General features: G+C 46.9%; 1 protein-coding gene and 2 long non-coding RNA genes across 7 annotated transcripts in view; 1 reads left to right on the top strand and 2 right to left on the bottom strand.

Annotated features, from left to right (window-relative positions):
* LOC126044599 (uncharacterized) overlaps positions 1 to 2,891 on the bottom strand; it is a 4,084-nt gene extending 1,193 nt beyond the window's left edge. The window contains exon 1 of the long non-coding RNA XR_007507735.1: positions 2,820 to 2,891. This is a non-coding gene — a long non-coding RNA (uncharacterized LOC126044599). The remainder of the gene's footprint in view (positions 1 to 2,819) is intronic.
* Positions 1 to 10,572, bottom strand: part of PANX2 (pannexin 2) — a 24,299-nt gene extending 13,727 nt beyond the window's left edge. For 2 of the 5 annotated variants that reach the window (XM_049814484.1, XM_049814488.1), the window contains exons 1-2: positions 10,458 to 10,572; positions 9,648 to 9,966 (exon numbers count right to left, since the gene is read on the bottom strand). In XM_049814484.1, the coding sequence (XP_049670441.1) occupies positions 9,648 to 9,873 (226 nt within the window). In that variant the 5' untranslated portion in view covers positions 9,874 to 9,966; positions 10,458 to 10,572. Of the gene's footprint in view, positions 1 to 9,647; positions 10,087 to 10,457 lie in introns of those variants that run through there. The other 3 variants (XM_049814486.1, XM_049814485.1, XM_049814487.1) reach the window with 3 other exon arrangements.
* LOC126044598 (uncharacterized) overlaps positions 10,485 to 18,986 on the top strand; it is a 27,609-nt gene continuing 19,107 nt past the window's right edge. Inside the window, exon 1 of the long non-coding RNA XR_007507734.1 lies at positions 10,485 to 10,587. This is a non-coding gene — a long non-coding RNA (uncharacterized LOC126044598). The remainder of the gene's footprint in view (positions 10,588 to 18,986) is intronic.

Raw genomic sequence — 18,986 nt, 5'->3', positions numbered from 1 at the left:
CCCTAAGCTGCTTCTATAGAGGAATATTTCCTCAATAATGAGCTAACATCTATCATGTGATGGCCATGCAGTATGGTGGTAACATCACTGGAAAGAGAGCATATTTATAGTGACTGTAATGTTAAACATCACTAGGAACATTTCTTCCTGTGCTCAAGAGAGCTCTGTGAGAACACAGAAAACACCTGGAAGGAAATTATAATGCTTGTATTTGTACATAGAGGTGTGTTTCTGTATTACAATGATGCTTTGTATTATGTTAAGATTTGAGGGAAGGTTAGATCTGAATTTAAAAGAACAGATTCATCAAAATATAATTAATGAAATTCAGCCATGCAGACAGTCCTACAAAAGAGATCTGAATAATATTTACTTCTAAATTTAGCACTTACATGAGGAGGTGAGTAGAATTTTGGTGAGGTACAGATCTTCTGCATAGGAGAAGTAATGTGTGAAAATAAATGTTTTAATGTTTTCCAAAGATAAAAAAAAACTAACAGTTTTGGGCAATTCAAAAATTCCCCTCTTGAGATGGAACCCCAAAGCAACTACACAAGCACCCAGACACTATGATAATATGGACTAGAGTAACACCTAAAGTAAACTGCAAGAACATGTAAATGCCAAAGTGAAATGAATTATAAAAATCCAGTGAAACTGATGATACATAAACAAGGGTGGCTTCTTATGTCAAGAGTCAAGCGCAAAATACAAACACGGGAAGCAACAGGAAACACCAGGTTTGTTCTATTGCATTATTGTTATTTAATGGCTAGAAATGAAAAAGACGGCTTGTATTAAGTACCTCTTGGCATAAACACAGCACCTGGAAAACTTCATATTGAAAAAGAAGAAAAATGCCAATAGTTAGCTCGTTAGGTAATAATATTATTTTAATAACATAATATTTAGGAGGCAGAGATGGCTGGTGTATTGCTTTTTGGAAAACTGGTTCCTCCATGTGTAGAGAAATTGGGTTTTGTAAAGCATCAGAACTGTTTTGATCTATCACAACAGAGCCAGGAGAATCAGCCCCCCAAGGCTTCCAGGGGGCTCTGACAGTTCCAGTGTGGAGGTCTCCTGCCCTCCTGAACAGGTCATGGATCCCACAGAAGATAAGGTACCTCAACCTCAAAATGCTGAAATAATTACTTCAGCATACAACTAAAATGCTCCAGAAATAGCCACTGAGCTCTAAGCTGCAAAAAACACACCATGCATCTCAGCACCTGGCTCCATCACTGCTCTGGTAACAGAATCTGCAAGACAGACATGGTGCTGGTAAAGAAAAGTACAAATCCCCAAACCTTGCTATCATAATGAACGGCTGTCTTTCCCACTTCAAATGCAAGAGTATAATACATGCCTGGGACAAAATCCCTGATGATGTAAATATCTGCACGGATTTCAGTGTTTTTCTTAGAATAAATCCTGTATTGTGAAACAAAGGGAACCTCTACAAGAATCATGCCAGTCTACTGCAAAATTATTCGGCTTTTGTAATTAAACCTGTATACCTACTGAAGGTGCCCATTGCAGTCATTTTTAATACTGACAGAACCCAAGGAACTCAGTGATGACACAGATTCTTCCTGAAGAGTTTTACAGCTCTAAGAAACAATACAAGCTGAGATTTCTTCTAGATCATGGTTGTATAATTTCCATCTAGTTTAGGGAGAATAAAAGCCTCAAATACTTCAGGGTAGCTTTGAAAAACAGTCTTGACCTTACTCTTCTTTATTCACAAGGTTTCCTCTTGACAAAGGTGAATGAATTAAGTAGTTCTTAAACAAAAATATTTTTGACCATCTGTTCAAATTGTTGAAGGTCTCTGAAAGCATGTAGTAAGCTAAATCTCACGCACATTTTGGACCTCTTCACATACATGACACTTGAGAAGATGAAGGGCTTAGTAGTGCAAACAGGGTCATTAAAGTCCATATGAAAACAAGATGATGTATATGTGTCAACGAAGTTTGAGAAATGGAATTTGTGACAGAAAAATACCTGTAGCCACTAGGAACTGCAGTGGAATGATTACATGTGTGAGACTCATGCATTTCCTCAAGAATACCTTTCTATTTAACACTTAGCTGTGTAACTGCAAATCTTTAAATGATCAAAACTCATGGAGAGCCAGCTCACATATCTTATTCACACCTCATGTTTGTGTGTGTGTGAACTGCCCTTACCCTTTGGGAAAAATTCCATCAGCAGTGCAAACAGCCAGCAGTTGAACTGCAGCCAGCCTGGGGTTGCTTGTACGATTTCAGTTCTTTTTAAAAATACATGATTAGAAAGCACTTAAACCCAAGTGGTACTAAGACACTCCTTAAATTCTCTTTTCACTGCTAAGACCACTTCAGAACCAATTTCTGCACTGGTGTCATCCGGTACATAAAACAATCTGGCCCTACACTCTTAGCAATAACAATAGTCACTTGGAAAAACATCATTTTCACTTTCTTACTATATGTGGCTTTAAGCTCAGTTAAAGAGAAAAAATGGAAAATAAGATCAAAAGCCATCTATCAGATAAGTCACCTAAGAAAGCGTATATAAACATCCTGCTCACAGCTTGAAACAGAATCACAAATTAGAAAAGTTGACCAGAAATACAAAATAAAACTCCATCTCATAATACAGAAATCCTCAACATATACTATTTCAAACATACTGTAGGGTGAAATGCATAAAAAGACATTGAACTCACGCATATACTGTATTACACAGTGAAGTAAGCATTGCTTATGCAAATGATTACAAATCAGGAAATAAAACATAAAAACTTGAACTGACCCTTCAGTCATTTAACTTACTGTCTCCTTCCATTACTTCCTCATGAGAATTTTCTAGCAGAAGGGTGGCAGAGGGCTGAGCTATGTAACTGCTAAGAGACATAGAAATACAGTATTTATGAGAAACTTTTTGGTATTTTGTAGTCACTGTTTTATAAACCTAGCAATAAAATCAATGCCAAAGCTTGGCTTTTGACTAAAGTATAAAAATCCAACTGGATGACTGTTTTGCTTTGATTTAATAAAGTATTGGTATTTAGGGAAAAGCAAACATGACTGCAATATGGAAAGAATAACTCACTGTGAATAGAAAGCACGAGGCACTATACGAGAGGGATATGACTTAGCAATCCCTGTAATTGACCACATCAGTCCTACAGCTTTTGAAAGTTTGGAAACCAAAATATTTCAATACTGTGATGATAACACATAACAGAAATAGCAACGTATTCTCCTTTGGGGCCCACCACTCTCTGGTCCCTTAAACAAAGAACCTCCCACAGACGTTACTGATAGCGTTGCTTCTGAACACAGCACAACACTGAACTGGAATATTTAAACCATTTGCTTACTAAAAACATTAAACAATACAAACAAAGTTGGACATCACAAAAGCCAAGTATCTCTTCATCTACTGGATTGTAGCACAGTGTCTTGCAAGTTCAGCAAATGCCATGAGACACTTCGCTACAAAAGGCTGCCACTCGCTGCCGGTAGCATTGTTGCTGGTCACAGGGGACAGAATACAGCACTTGCTGACCCAGCAGCATCCTACCTGTGGCTGTGGTTTGTGTGTAATAGTTCCATGGTAAAAGCCAGGATAGTAGAAGAAAGGATGAAAACCACATGGAACATCAAACAGACCCACTTCAAACTGGTAATGAATGTTGCAGTCTAATACTCCTCATTCTGTGCATTTTAGAAAGGAAGTGAAAGTGTATTAAAGGACTAACCACTTTTTATCTAGATCCATACTTCTCCAGACTGACCATGCCTTGGCAGGAGATACTGAAACATCATAACTAAAAACAACTGCTGAACACCAACACGGACTATAGCTGGACTAGAGGTACCTATCTTAGAGCCTTACCTACTAGCATTTAATTAAAGTTTGGTGGTTTACCATTTTTTTTCACTAAATATTAGCCTAAGGGTAGTCTGCTTCATCAAGGAAACACTTTAAATACTTCATTTAAAAATAACTAAATAGATAACCAACTAACTAACTAAATAAATAAAAAGAACCCTAAAACCTTTATCGTGGGAAAGAAAACAATCTAGCAGGCTCCAACACAGCTAAAATGGAAGGACACAAGTGACAACCTATACTTACAGGCTTACAATTTGCTTCTCCAACAGCCAGTACCTGGTATCATCACCTATTCCTGCACTGGGACAGTGCAGTACTACCAAATCTGAACTCTCCATTCATATTGGTTGTATTTTACTTCTAGTTTGCACAAGAATAACTAACTGTTCAAGCTGCTAGTGAATGAAAAGTCAGGCTTCTGGATCTTCAGGTATGAGAAAACAAACTTCTAACGAGTCAGATACAAGCACGGACCTTTGCAAAGCACTGCATATACATTTGCATGAGTGCTGCAGCAGATGCCTAAGGATATATAGGGTGTGATAGGGGTCATGTCACTGTTCTGACAGAAATTCAAACACACTTTTATCCATGTTTAAATAAAAAATTTAACTGCTATCTTTAAAGCGGTAATTTCCAAACAAAAACAGAGCAAACCAAAGTAAGTTCCCTTGGGACTACCAACTGTGTGCACTATTATTCTTAACAAGGACATTGCTACAGGAGAGGTTTCCTTTAGCCTATGCTGCCTTCTCTAGGCACCTTCACCAGGGCTGAGAGCCCCATGACTCCAGAAAACCAATTATACTTAAATACAGATCCATCCACTGAGTCAGAGAAACATGCCTCCAAAACTTTCCTTATTATCCTCAATGTCAATGTACGCTGGCCCCTAAATACAGGATGTCCTGGTTTTATATGAAGTCTGTCTATTGGTGAGTTTTAGAAAGGGAAACAATGTTCATTCTTCTCTCGTGGGTGCTCATGTGGCCTTTCTTTGTGTGGGGTAGCTGACTATTGCTCCTAAATGACTTTATGATGATCTTATGCCCATTATAAATACAGGACATGGATTTATTTTAATTAACTTTCTAGAGGCATCCTTTCTGGAATCACACTGGTTTGCTTGAAAAATATAAAAGGAGAATTAGGTGACTCACAAATTAATAATGTAGGAGGTTAGCCGAGTGACTTTCTTTTCTCTTACGAAACAAAGTTTAGGAAGTGCAAAAAAAGGCTGTATGCATTTCTGTGCAGAGGGGCCAGTGCAGGAATTGTATCTTACTTCAGACATCAGAGTGAAGTCCTGTTGCCATTGAAATCAACAGCCAAACTCTTACCAACTCCTTCGCAGTTTGAATTTAATTCTCAGGAATACATCCTAGCGATGTGTATGCCCTACACCTTCCCTCTGCAGAGAGCTCAATTTCACCCAAAATGCACTGCTATCTCATAGTGAAGTTTGGAAAAAAAATTTTATCTCCAATAAATTTTGGTTATGTTACAGATTCATTTATAGGGCAAAAGTGAACCAAGAATGACAGCCCTTTTTTTTTTTTTTTTTCTTCACATTGAGTCAGACTGGAAGGATACTGTAAGCATCCTGGTCTGCATAACAAGGAGCGTGACCAGCAGGTCGAGGGAGGTGATTCTGCCCCTCTACTCCGCTCTGGGGACACCCCACCTGCAGTACTGTGTTCAGCTCTGGGGCCCCCAACATAAGAAGGGCTGTTGGAGCGAGTCCAGAGCAGGGACACAAAAAGGATGAGAGGGCTGGAGCATCTCCGCTGTGAGGACAGGCTGAGAGAGTTGGGGTTGTTCAGCCTGGCGAAGAGAAGGCTCCGGGAGACCTTACAGCAGCCTGCCAGTAGTTAAAGGGGGCCTACAGGAAAGATGGGGAGGGACGCTTTAACGGGGAGTGTAGTGATAGGATGAGAGGTAGTGGTTTTAAACTGAAAGAGGGTAGATTTACATTAAGTATTAGGAAGAAGTTCTTTACTGTGAGGGTGGTGAGGCACTGGAACAGGTTGCCCAGAGAAGCTGTGGATGCCCCATCCCTGGAAGCGTTCAAGACCAGGTTGGATGGGGCTTTGAGCAACCTGGTCTAGTGGAAGGTGTCCCTGCCCATGGCAGGGGGGTTGGAACTAGATGATCTTTAAGGTCCCTTTCCAACCCAAACCATTCTATGATTCCATGGTTCACGTAATAGAAGAAAAGTGCAATACCTAATTTAAAGCCTTTTGTAACACATTAAGTTCAGCTGGATTGTGATTTATTTAGAAAATCAGCATAGTATCTGCTAAACAACCAGCTCTTGCCTTTTATGCTACTGAAACAGAAATTTGTAATTTAATTTCTCCAAAGTGATGTAAAGATCAGAACACTCCAATACGAGGACAAACAAATCACTTACATGAATAGCAAATGCATTAACCTGAACAACAACTTTGCCTGTGGCACTAAACAACATAATTAACTAAATAACTTTATCTTCACCCACAGGCAAACTATAGCGTACAATGTATTATACTACAGACATAACGATTTTTAAGGTTGTTAATTATCATCTTTTAAATAAACAACACACTCGTTTTTTGTCCTGTGTTGTGGGGCTGAACTCTGCTTTCATACGTGCTCCACCGCAGCCTCTGACCCCAAAAGGCTTAGCACGGCCCTGGGACGCCCAGCCCTCCTGGGATGGGATGCCTTCTGCACACCCCCAGGGCAGGACGCCCACGCCGCTTGGCCAAACAGCTCTCACTACGCTTGCACTGGACTGTACGGTTGCTCTTGACTACGCTTTAAGCTATGCTTGATCCCACACACGTAAACTCAAAGGTAGATCAGAGAAGTACATAGGCTTTTATCTCTTCTATGCACTAATCATGCAGGCTCTTGAATCCAGAGCAAAAAGTTTTGTGAGAAACCACTGCTTTTTGATCACTATACTTTTAAGTCTCAAGTGCACACACCACTGTTTCAAGAGCCTTACGAACACTGATTAAATAAGATGGGATAGACCCCAGATAAGGGGGTTGTTGTCAGTTTAGTGGCATGATGATAGCTTTCCATGGCTTGCACTGGATATCATAAACGGAAGTAGGAATAACGGTAAGTGTCAGTTTTTATTTCCTATTCTGAAGAAATAACTGATGCGCACAAGGGCTCAAAAGCAAAGTTTGGGAACGTATTCTGATATTCACAGCCAAAGGGGCAGCAGGAACCTTACTCAACTTTGTCAGCAAAGTTTGTGCTTTTCTTACCTATTATTTAAGTTGTACACAGGGAACAGTATCCAAAGCAAGCAAACAAAGATAGATTTTTGAAAGATCAATGGCAGTGCATGGGTGAAACATAACACAAACTGCAGAATCAGGAATAGGTATGTATCCAGCCGGACTATTGTTATTTCCACCCTCAGGTCTCTGGACAAGCCTGACTTAGTAAAGAAGTCAGTTTTGTAACAGAGTAACACCTGATTCAGGTGACTTTAAAATTAATAAGAGTTTCGCTCTTGAACTCTGTGGAAGCAGAATTGAATCCACTAATCCTGAGCTCTTCAACTCCACTCCAAACAGGAATCTATTTAGTTTCATCAGACCCTTACAGTGTTTGTATCACATTCCCTTGTATCCTTAATTTTTTCCTTTTTCTCATATTACTTTTCTAACTGCAGACCATCTGAACAAACACATGACAGAAGAGGGTTGTCCCACATTTTTCCAAAGATGTAAGGGTGTTTTCTGCGTTGCCTTGGAAGCTTTGCCCTGGCAGGACACAGTAGGTTACTGCCCTATATCTTACTGGGTCAAATGAGCATACACGGTTCGTAAGTAGACACAAATGATACTGCTTTTGATACTTCTGAAAAACAAATTTGGAACACAACCATCAGCCTGGAGAATAGTCTTCCACAGCATAAAATAAACCCAAATGCAGAAATTCAGTAGACCCCCTCTCTTCCACATACTTGTGTGGACCACAGTTTAGACTTGCAGAAGGACATCCACTGTATTAATCTGAGTCTCTTAGACTTGAGGCTTCCTCCGCAATCTGCAGTCTCGGAGGATTTGTTCACACAGAACAAGTTACTGCTGTCTGCACAAGCAGTGAGTCATCAAAGGACTTCTGCTGGGAAACTTGAACAATGTAGAGGAACACACATGAAGGGGCACGACCTTTCCTGCCCCCAAGGTTATCTTTAGGCATGCTGAGGTTCAAACCCGTACATCTCAAACAGTATGAAGGCACATACGTAGGTATGCAGTCTCATGAGCTTCTGCAGGATTGCCCTTTTACTAGTTCACTTCTCTACAAACCAGAGGAAAGGATCCCCAAGCTTTTGCATGCTACAGAGGATCACCAAAGGTGACCTTGAATCCTGCCTTTCAGTTGCGTGAAGAGACAGTTTTCAGATGTTTAGCAAGCTCAGCATGCCCTGAAAATACGGTCTCTTTGAGATACTTCTAGATGACCATCCAAAACATGAGGCTCTTATCATTAACTGGCTGCAGATCTTGAGCTGTATAACTATGTTTAAAAACCGAGGTAGACCGAAAAAGTTTTAACTATAATTAAGAAAAATCTCAAGACTCCATTTGCAAGCGGCTATTCTTCTAGGTAATTTAACTTTATCTCACAATGAAAATGAGTATTAAGGATACGTAAGTGTTGGAAGTCAATCCCAAGGCAGCCTGCAAAGCAAGATCCTGATGCTGGTATGTTTAGACTGATTGAATACAGCCAATTGCCACTAACCTCACAACCTACAGACTGCCAGGTCAGTCCTGTATATTAAAGTGCTAATAATGTCACATGGAGCTTCTGTATGGAGCTTCAGGGAACCTGAAAAGCAGTCACGCACTGGCAGCTACAGTCATCAGGCCTATATTTCAGAAAGTAAACCCATGTTTACATATCCGCTAATGGCCTAAAAGGCGTCATAACAGTTTACCGGGTCAGCAATTTTCAAGGTTCATCAAAACCTGATGTTCCTAGACTGGAAAGACTCTGCACAGGCGGTGATGGGCAATCAAACCAGGCTTTTTAAACTGTTACCGGCTGTATGCAAGATGTAGACCCTCAACAGAAACAGACATCAGTGACTTCCGCTGTCACGACATGGCAAAGCAGAGTGCGCGTGTGTCTCCATATGTCGTATCAGTCTCCACGAAAGCATCCGCCTCTCCCTAGCAGGCCAGTTAAACGCTCACGTTGTCGATGCCTGAGCTGACGTCAGGACAAACGCTTGAAGTCAGCCAGGGTCCAGCTCAGGACCTGTCCCGGATCCGCCTCGAGGAGGATAAAACCGCACCCCGCGTCTCCCGCACTAGCCCTCAGCCGCTGCAGGGCAGCGGACACCTCCCCGTGCCGTCGCTGCCTGCAGGTCAGCGACGCGGGGCCGCTCGCTGAGCGGGGGCGGCCGGGGCACCCTCCCCACCGGCAGGAAAAGGCGCTCACCCACCCACCCACCCACCCGGGCGGCAGCTGCCCGCTCCCTCAGCGCCGGCGGCCGTTGGGGAGCGGCCGCCAGCGCGACGACGACGCCCCCGCCCACCGAGGCGCGAAGGGAGGGGCGGCGGCCGCCTCCTCCTCAGCACAGGCGACTGCTAGGGAGCGGCCGCCGCCGCGACGCCGCCGCCGCCTGCCAAGGCGCCAGGGCGAGGGGCGGCGGCCGCCCGCCAAGGCCCCAAGCGTCCCGCTCAGCGGCCGTCAGGGCGCGCCCACCCCGCCCGCTGCCGGCGCCCCGCCGCCCTTACCGGCGAAGTTCTTGGTGAAGACGAGGGTGACGAGGAGGATGGGGATGAGGACGGTGCCGATGGTGACCACGCGGTCGAAGGGCAGCTCCAGCTTCAGCTGGAGGAGCAGAGCCGCCAGCGCGCCCGCCTTGTCGTCCTGCTGCCCGGGCAGGATGAGCTCCTTCAGCTTCTCGCCCGCCAGCAGCGCGGTGGCCATGTCGGGGTGGTTATCGATGATGTGTTGCATAAGCGGCGGCGGCGGGCGGCCTCGCGCCGCCGGGCCTCCCCGGGGACGGGCGGCGCGCTGCGGCGGGCTGGCTGCGGGCGGCCCCCGCCCGGCCTGCGGGGACAACACCGACAGCGGTAACGGCGGGGCCGCGGCCGGGCTCCGCCGCCGCAGCGGCACCGCGTTTCGGGCCGGCGGGAACGCTGCCGCTACCCCCGGCCTCCCGCCGGGCCCCGCGCGCGGCTCCCCGGCCGACAGCCCGGCGGGGGCATCATCCCCCCCGCTCGCCCCCCGCAGCCGCGGGGAGAAGCGGCGCGGGCGGGCCGGAATAACGACGCGGCCGGGCGCCCGCAAGCCCCGCAGCGGCTGGGCGGCGGCGGCGGCGGCCGTGCAACGCAAGGCAGCCTCCCCTCTCCCCGGAGCCGGGCAGGGAGGTGTCCGCGGGAGGCGGGCAACGACAAGAGCGGCCCGGTGACAGCCGTGCGAGTTAAGCGCTGCCCCCGCTTTGCGATTCGTGCTGTACGATCGCGGCGAAGCAGCCACGCAGCAGGACGGAGCGGAGCTGCCTCGCTGGAAGTGCTGCGGGCAAGGAGGAGGGCATTTACCTGGCGACTTCGGTTCCCTCGGTTCCCGGGGGGTGGTGAGCAAAAGCGATGACTCGCAAATAAGAGCGGAAGCCGCAAATAAACTTAGACTGGACCTTCCTGCCGGAAAACGGTCCCCGCACCTCCGCAAGTAACGGAATCGCTCCGGATTCGGAGCGGGAGGCGAGTGATGGGTCGACGCGTGTTATTGCGGCGGGCGGCTGGCGCTTGCATGGAAATGCCCGCCTGCACCAAGCAGCGGTAACGTGCGGAGCAATTCAAGAAGGGGCTTGCAGCAGCCGTGGGGAGGAGGAGGAGGAGGAGGAGGAGGAGGAGGAAGAGGAGGAGGAGGCGAGAGCAGCACCGGAATGAATTTGCGAGAACGCAGAGGTCCTTTCAGGTTCTAGAGTGAACAGCTGGAGCCTGCCGAGCTGGGAGCAGCAGCCGCAGCAGGGCGGCCGGCAGCGGCGGGGCCGCAGGCAGCCGGTACGGGCACAACCCATGCGAGGCTGCGGCGTGCAACACGTTGCGGCGGCGGCCGCGTCCCCGCAGGAGCCACCGCGCGGCGGCAGCGCGCATGCGCCGGCGCGGCTCGGGGGGCGCGCGGGGCCGGGCGGGCTCGGCGGCCGCGGCCGCCCGCTGAGGGACGCCGAGGCGGGCGGGGGGAGCAGGAGGAGGAGGAGGAGGAGGAGGAGGAGGAGGAGGAGGAGGAGGGCGGGGGGAGGCCCCGCGGGAGACCTGGGGGCAGCCGGGGCGGGTGACCCTGACCGCAGGAGGCCCGGGCTGCCCTCCCGTCTCCTGCCCCCGGGCCGCCCCGCAGCGCACACAGGGAAGCTCAGGCCCCGGTGGCTTGTGAGAAGGGGGAGCGGGGGGTGGCGGCCGTGAGGGAAAGGGAGACCCTCACCCGAGCAGGCTGCGCCCTGAAGGTCTGGAACCTGCGGGCACGTCAGGGTGTAGGTGCTCCCGTCAGAAACCCTTCCAGCTGCTTGCTTTTTAAAGCTCATGTGGGGTTAGTCGTGCCTGATAAAGCAGCCCGAGGGGTGGAGAGCTTGCCAGAAACGCAGAGGGCAGCTTTCGGCTTGCCTCAGCCTAATGGGGTTCGGGCCTGTATCTTCACAGAGGGGAGCAGACCTTGCTGACCATGTCTGGAATGGGCTGGGGACGGAGCACGTACTATCTCTCTCTGAGCAAAAGCCGGACCACACGGCATCAAAGGAGGATGTACGTGCTGCATCATAGCCAGCAGCTATGGCGTTCAGTCAGAAGCTTCAGGTCACAGTTCCTCTTTCTTAACTTGTTTACGGATTTTATATTTAGCAGTACTTAGATGAAAACCAGAGATGCGCTTAAACAAGTATTGCTGACATTTCTCTCAAAGATTCGCAGTTGTCATCTGCAACGTAGCATGAGTAAGGCAGAGATTTTCATCTTTTCCTTGAAATTTCCCACTCTGCAGCCACTGTGAACAATATGATGGTCCTGCTTGTTATTCAAGTTTAAATATTTGGTGCAAAATTAAATAGTACTTCTTGGCAGGGGTCCTTCCATCCAGGGAGGGGGGTAATGAGCAAGGCAAGAAGGATGCCCTGATGAAGGATCCCAGGCAGCAGACACAAAGCTGTCAGTGCCACATGCTGCTGAAGAGCACTGAGGATGAGAAGGCAGGAGAGCCTAAACCTGAAGCTGTCACCATCACTTGTTTCATCTTCCCTGCTCCTCACCTTCCATAGGCTCTGTGGCTTGTTGGTCCTCTGTAAGGACCAACACGCAGTATCTGCCTCATGGGCAGAAGACGGGGAAGAGAGGTACCATCTCAGCAATCTTTCCTAACTGCGGTGATGGAGGGATGCAACAAATTCTCTTGCCATAGCTGTATTTGGGCTGTGCATGTATTTTTATCAGCCCCTAACATACTGGCTTTCCATTCCAACAACAAACAACTGAAACTCCTTATGCACTTGTTATTGCTGCTGCCAGAGGGATGATACTGAGCAAGGCGGACTGACAGCCTGAGGCAGTACAGCTAATCTTCTGCAAAAATTTTGCTCAGACTTTCCACATCGTAGTCATTTTACTATGCTTTTCTCCGCTGTTGACAATCTTGTCCTGCTCATTGAGAACGTTGCTGAAAGACCATTTTCATAATCCTCACTTTGTCATCTCCTTTTTGAATCCTTTCTTTTGCCTGTCCAGTTATTTAATTCAAAACAACTGCTTGCTTTTTGCTTTCAGAGGCTTCCTGTGGTATTTCTCCTCCTATCTTCCCCTGCCTAAGCCCTTACCACTTGCCTGCTATCTAGATGCTGACTCGTGTTTTCCCGTGAGGAGATAATGCCAGCCTCTAGCAACCATTTCTGAGGAAGCTCAGTGTAAACATCTACAAACTTTAAGAACATAGGAGCAGCCATCCTGGGTCCCTCTAGTCCCTCATTACATCTCCAAGTGTGGCTGTAACTGGACAATTAAGGAAGCGTAAAAATGAGGCAACCTGTGTTGATGCCTTTCCCCTGCCACTGCTCCATCTTTCAACTATGTTCAGGGCATTTCCTGAGCTTGTGATGGTGTAATAACCCCCAAAAGGTCTCTTCTCACAGTATTCTTTCTGGTCTCCTGTTGGGACTGTGCAAATTTGTGGCATCCACAGCCTTCTTGTTAAGGAATTCCACAGGCTTACAACCTGTTGTATCAACACCACCGTTTGTTTCAGTTTCTGTTTGTTTCAAACATAATTTAATTTGATGGGCCCCAGTTATGGGAAGGTATTTGAATCAATCCCTATTCATCTTTTCCATGACACATATGCTTTTGTAGACATTTATTGTATCTTCCCCCTAAATTGTATCTAGTTTCACATTTAATATGCAAGGAGTCCTACTGGCATAGAAAAATAACCATAAATCAGACACTCCACTTTTAAAATAAGTGTGACATCCACGAGTAATTTAAATTTCTCTTTTGAAGCTTACTTCATTATAATACCATTATTTGATTTAATCATATCAATTTTGTAATCTTCCTTGGCAAGATTATGTCTGTATAGCAGGCCAAAGAGACAGTCAAGATGGAACAGCACTGTCAGACCAAAACATGTGGGTAAACAGAAACGTGTACTAGGGCAGAGACTGGGACACAGAAAATTACTGCCATAATTTACAGATAAATACCATAGCCAAGTTTCTCAGCAATAATATGCTGGCATGTATGCTGCTGGATAATCTAGACAATAAGCAGGCTGTGATAATAATCCTGTGCTAATAAATATTTCACAAACTGCTGGTAGGGTCAGAAATTGATTTACAGATCAAAGTGGAAAGTCATGTGAATGAATTCTCATTAAATCTAACAAAAGATCAAAAAAGGAGCATTATTTTTAGACAGTTTGAATAAATCATTTGGTATTATCATACAGACTATATTGATTCTTCAAGGTAAAGTGTGTGGCTTTTTAAAATCTTGTTTTCTGAAGTTCTGAAAGTTCAGAAATTTAAAAGCAAATGAGTAAAAGTGAGAGACTGATTGCAAATTCTGATGGGGAGACCTGTAGCGTCTAGAATATGCCTTCTAAGCAGAGGGTACACTACCTCTAGGTGCAGGGTGAGATTTATCTGTTCAAATGTGAAGGCATCTGAGCTAGATATTGCAGAGCACTGTTCCTGAATCATGTAGGAGGAGAAATAACTAAAAGTAATGCTGCAGTTCATATGACAAAATGCAGAGGTCCTCTTCAAAATGAGATGAATCATTTTCACATTGTAGGTGTCCAGAGTTTACACACGAATCCCACTCACTGTCTCTTATATTACAGTTTGTCCCAGCTTAGCCATTTCCCCAAGGGCAACTGCATGCTGTCCTTGTCCTTGACAGTTCCCAGTCACTTGGGAATTGCTGCCTCTTAATCTGGTGGTTTTAACATCGGTCACATTACCATGAATCCTTCACGCAGTCCCCTGGGGTGTCTTTATGGAAAGGATGCAGCTTCTCTGATAACATCGTCAAGGAGCAGAAGGAATGGGCAGCCGCTGTGGGGTGTTTCTTGCCTTCAGCCAAGGCTGTGACTCTAATCCATGTAGCCTTTGCCCCATCAGCCCACCTTGGGAATCTCATCACTCACCAAGCAGTGGGGTGGGGGCAGTGTGGCCCTCGTGCAGACCAACTACTCCCATGGTTTGCTAGGCTAGGTTTGCAGTTAGTGCTGCCACAGCTCTGCAGGTACTGCTGTCTGTCTACGTGAGCAGCAGTCATGCCTTTGGTGAGAGCAGTCATTCCTTTGCAGATGCACCCAGTAAGACAAGACTGTGTGGGGTTGGCAGTGGGAACTGCCAGATGGCAGTGAGCTGTGACAGTGGGTCTTGGCACTGAGGTGAGGGTTTTGGCAGTAAAGTGAAGTGAGATGCCGGATGATAGTGAAAAGTGGCAACTGGCAATGCAGCCTGGCTGTGGCTGCTGGCACCGAGATGAAGCTTTGGCAGTAAGGGGGGAATCTGTGCTCCCTGTCAAGAAAAAGTGACACTTAACAGTAGGATGTGATACTGTTGCTGACATTGGTGAAGTATTTTTTGCAGCAATGCATGTCTCCTTGCTAATGGATCTCTTCTAGGATTGTTTAGAATAGAATAGACTATTTCAGTTGGAAGGGACCTACAACGATCATCTAGTCCAACTGCCTGACCAATTCAGGGCTAACCAAGAGTTAAAGCATGTTATTAAGAGCATTTTCCAAATGCCTCTTAAACACTGACAGGCTTGGGGCATCGACCACCGCTCCAGGAAGCCTGTTCCAGTGTTTGACAACCCTCTCGGTAAAGAAATGCTTCCTCACGTCCAGTCTAAACCTCCCCTGATGCAGCTTTGAGCCATTCCCTATCACTGGATCCCAGGGAGAAGACCTCAGCACCTCCCTCTCCAATTCCCCTCCTCAGGAAGCTGTACAGAGCAACGAGGTTGCCCCTCAGCCTCCTATTCTTCAAACTAGATGACCCCAAATTCCTCAGCTGCTCCTCATAGGACATGCCTTCCAGCCCTTTCACCACTTTTGTTGCCCTCCTCTGGACTCATTCAAGGACCTTCACAGCCCTCTTAAATTGTGAGGCCCAGAACTCCACACAGTACTCAAGGTGAGGCCACACTGATGCTAAATACAGCAGGATAATCACGTCTTTTGAGTAGCTGATTATGCTGTGTTTGATGCACCCCAGGATGTGGTTTGCCCTCTTGGCTACCAGGGCACACCACTGACTGATATTGAGCCTGCTGCCAACCAGCACCCCCAGATCCCCTTCTGCAGGGCTGCTCTCCAGCCTCTCCTCTCCCAGTTTATGCTTGGGCCTGGCATTACTCCGTCCTAGGTGCAGAATCCTCCATTTTGACTTGTTAAATTTCTTCCCATTAATCATTGCCCAATGCTCCAATCTATCTAGATCCCTCTGCAAGGCCTTTTGTCCCTCAAGAGAGTCAACAGCACCTCCCAGTTTGGTATCATCAGCAAACTTGCTAATGGTGCATTTAACTCCTGCATCCAAATCATTGATAAATATATTGAACAGGACTGGCCTTAGAGTTGAACCCTGAGGAACACCACTGATGACTGGTCGCCAGCCAGATGCAGCCCCATTCACTGCAACCATTTGAGCCCTGCTGTTCAGCCAGTTCTTTACCCAGTGCACCATGAATCCACTCATCCCACAGTTGGACAACTTGTCCAGAAGGATGCTGTGAGGCACAGCATCAAAAGCCTCACTAAAATCCAGAAAAACTACATCCACCACCTTCCCTTATCCACTAGGCAGGTAACCTTATCATAGAAGGATATCAAATTAGTTAAACAGGACTTCTCTTTGTGAACCCTTATTGACTGTGCCTGATGATTGCATTATTCTTCAAATGCCTTTCAATAGTACCCAGTATAATCTTCTTCATAATTTTTCCAGGCACTGAGGTTAAGAGGTTAACTAAGACTAAGAGGTCTTCCCTGGGTCTTCCCTCATGCCCTTCTTGTAGATTGGAATAACATTGGCTAGCTTCCAGTCAGCAGGGACCTCCCCAGACTCCCAACACCTTTGGTAGATGATCAAGAGGGGTCCTGCCATAACTTCCACTAGCTTCTTCAGAACTCTGGGATGAATCCCATCAGACTCTGTCATGGTTTAAGCCCAGCTGGCAACAAAGCACCATGAGGCCGCTTGCTCACTTGTCCCCCTGTGGGATGATGAGGAGAAAATATAAAGAAAAGCTTGTGGGTCAAGACAAGGGCAGGGAGGGATCACTCACCAATTACTGTCATGGACAAAAAACCAGACTCGACTTGGGAAGAAAACCCCAAATCAATTTCATTTGTTACCAATCAAATCAAAACAGGGTCATGAGAAGTAAACCCAAATCTTAAAACACCTTCCCCCTACCCCTCCCTCCTTCCCAGCTCAACCCCACTCCGGGTTCTCTTCCTCCTCCCCCCCGGCAGCACAGGGGGATGGGGAATGGGGGTTGGGGTCAGTTCATCACACGTTGTCTCTGCCGCTCCTTCCTCCTCAGGGGGACGACTCCTCACTCTTCCCCTGCTCCACCATGGGGTCCCTCCTGCAGGAGACAGTCCTCCATGAACTTCCCTGGTGTGGGTCCTTTCTGCGGGCCACAGATCTTCAGACACAGGCTGCTCCAGCACGGGCTTTCCCATGGAGTCATGGACATCTCTTCAGGGGCATCCACCTGCTCTGGCGTGGGGTTCTTCACAGGCTGCAGATGGGCATCTGCTCCTCTGGTGCTCCTCCTCCCCTCCTTCCTCATTGACCTGGTGTCTGCAGAGGGGTTCCTCTCACATCCCAACCCCCTCCTTGCTGCAGGTTCCCCCTCTTAACTCTGTTCTCCCAGAGGCGATACCGCTGTCACTGATGGGCTCAGCCTTGGCCAGAGGCAGGTCCAACTTGGAGCTGGGGAAGCTTCGAGCAGCTTCTCAAGGTAGCCCCCTCCCCCACTACCAAAACCCTGCCACAAAAACCCAATGCAGGCCCCATGGACTTGTGAACATCAAGGTGATACAGCTGGTCCCTTACAATGTCAGTGACTACAAATGGAGAGTCACTGTTCCCACACTTGTGGTCCTCTGACTCAGGGGACCAGGCAGCCCAGTCTTACTAAGATTGAGGCAAAGAAAGCATTGAATGCAGCCACTTTTTCTTCATCCCTATTAGCCAGATGACCATCTTCAACAAGTATCGGTCCAATATTTTCTTCAGACCTCCTCTTTTTTATGTCTCTTATCCTCCCAGTCCTGCAGCTCTCTGGGGAAACCTATTCAACTGGACCTTAAAAGATTCAGTTCACTGTGCTGTATATTGTTACTCAAGTAGAAGTGGGTGATTGAAAGCAAATTTTACTCCCTTCCACTCAGATGAAGTGAGAAGGTCTGAGGAGATTATACAACCAGCCTCATTAAAATGCTTGGAGCAGGAATACTGATTCCAGGTCCCTTTCCCTTTCCTGTTGGTAAATACGTTCAAGCAAAAGAGGCTCCTGCAGGTGACAGGAGATGGTGCTGACCCTGCAGGGCTGCTGGTGACAGCAGGGTGCTGGGCTGGCTGGCTGCTCGCTCTCCCTTCTGCTTCTACTTCAGCTTCTCCCTGCTGCGCAGAAGAAGGAAGAGATTGCTGCAGGAAGACATGATGTGGCCTGGGCTCTTTCCCACTGCCATCATCTGCCACTGTGTCAGCAGTGCAGGCTGTAGGAGACTGATTTCTGCTGCCTTCTTTATGTCCTTTCTTGCTTGTGTCCTCTTGTGCTAAGAAAGGCCTGTGGTGAGGCTTTGAAGTAGCAAGACATTCTCTTAGTGACTTCTGCACTGTCTGCTTGCCATGTGCAGGGATGTACTTGGGTGGAAGCACTGGCATGTGCAGGGCCACACTGTGAGTAAGAGCTCTGCTCAAACACTGGGCTTCGAAATCAGCTAACGCTGCCATGGGAACTAGGAGGGCAACTGAAACTGTTCAAGGGCAAAGAGACTGTGTGAGCACAAAATGGGTTATTTTGTTGCTCTGGTGTGCATGCTGTCTCTGCATAAAACAAGAAACTACTTGGCTTAAACAGAGTTAGCATAATTCTGTCCAAAAAGCATGTGGTATAGATGAAATGTAACCAACTTGAACGAAAGGATCTGAAGGGAGTCTTGGGAGTATCTAGATAACAGTATGAGTAATACCATACTGTATCAAAACTTCCTAGATAAACAGTGCTAGAAACACCAAACTGGGGTGTGGATGTAGCAGAATTGGGACCACTGAGGAAAAAACCCCCTAGGGCCAGGTCATTAAATAGGTCCCACTTGTCTGGGACGAGTCTAGGCAGAGGAAGGGAGGTGCAGAGATGGTGAAAAAGTGGGCTGAGGGAAATAAACACTAGTAATTAAAATAATTAAATAGGAAAAAAACAGGAAATAATGAAAATAATAGGCATTAGGTATAATGCAGTGGAGAACAAAGAAGGGTGCGATATTCTGGTTGCAGAAGAGTGGACACCTCCAGTGGTAAAGCTGACCTGTGGCCCCAAGCCCCCCAGGATGCT

This window comes from Accipiter gentilis, chromosome 11 (assembly GCF_929443795.1).
Source record: "Accipiter gentilis chromosome 11, bAccGen1.1, whole genome shotgun sequence".
Taxonomy (NCBI): Eukaryota; Metazoa; Chordata; class Aves; order Accipitriformes; family Accipitridae; genus Astur; species Astur gentilis.
The sequence above is the reverse complement of the archived record's forward strand: the minus strand, read 5'-3'. Positions and strand labels throughout refer to the sequence as shown.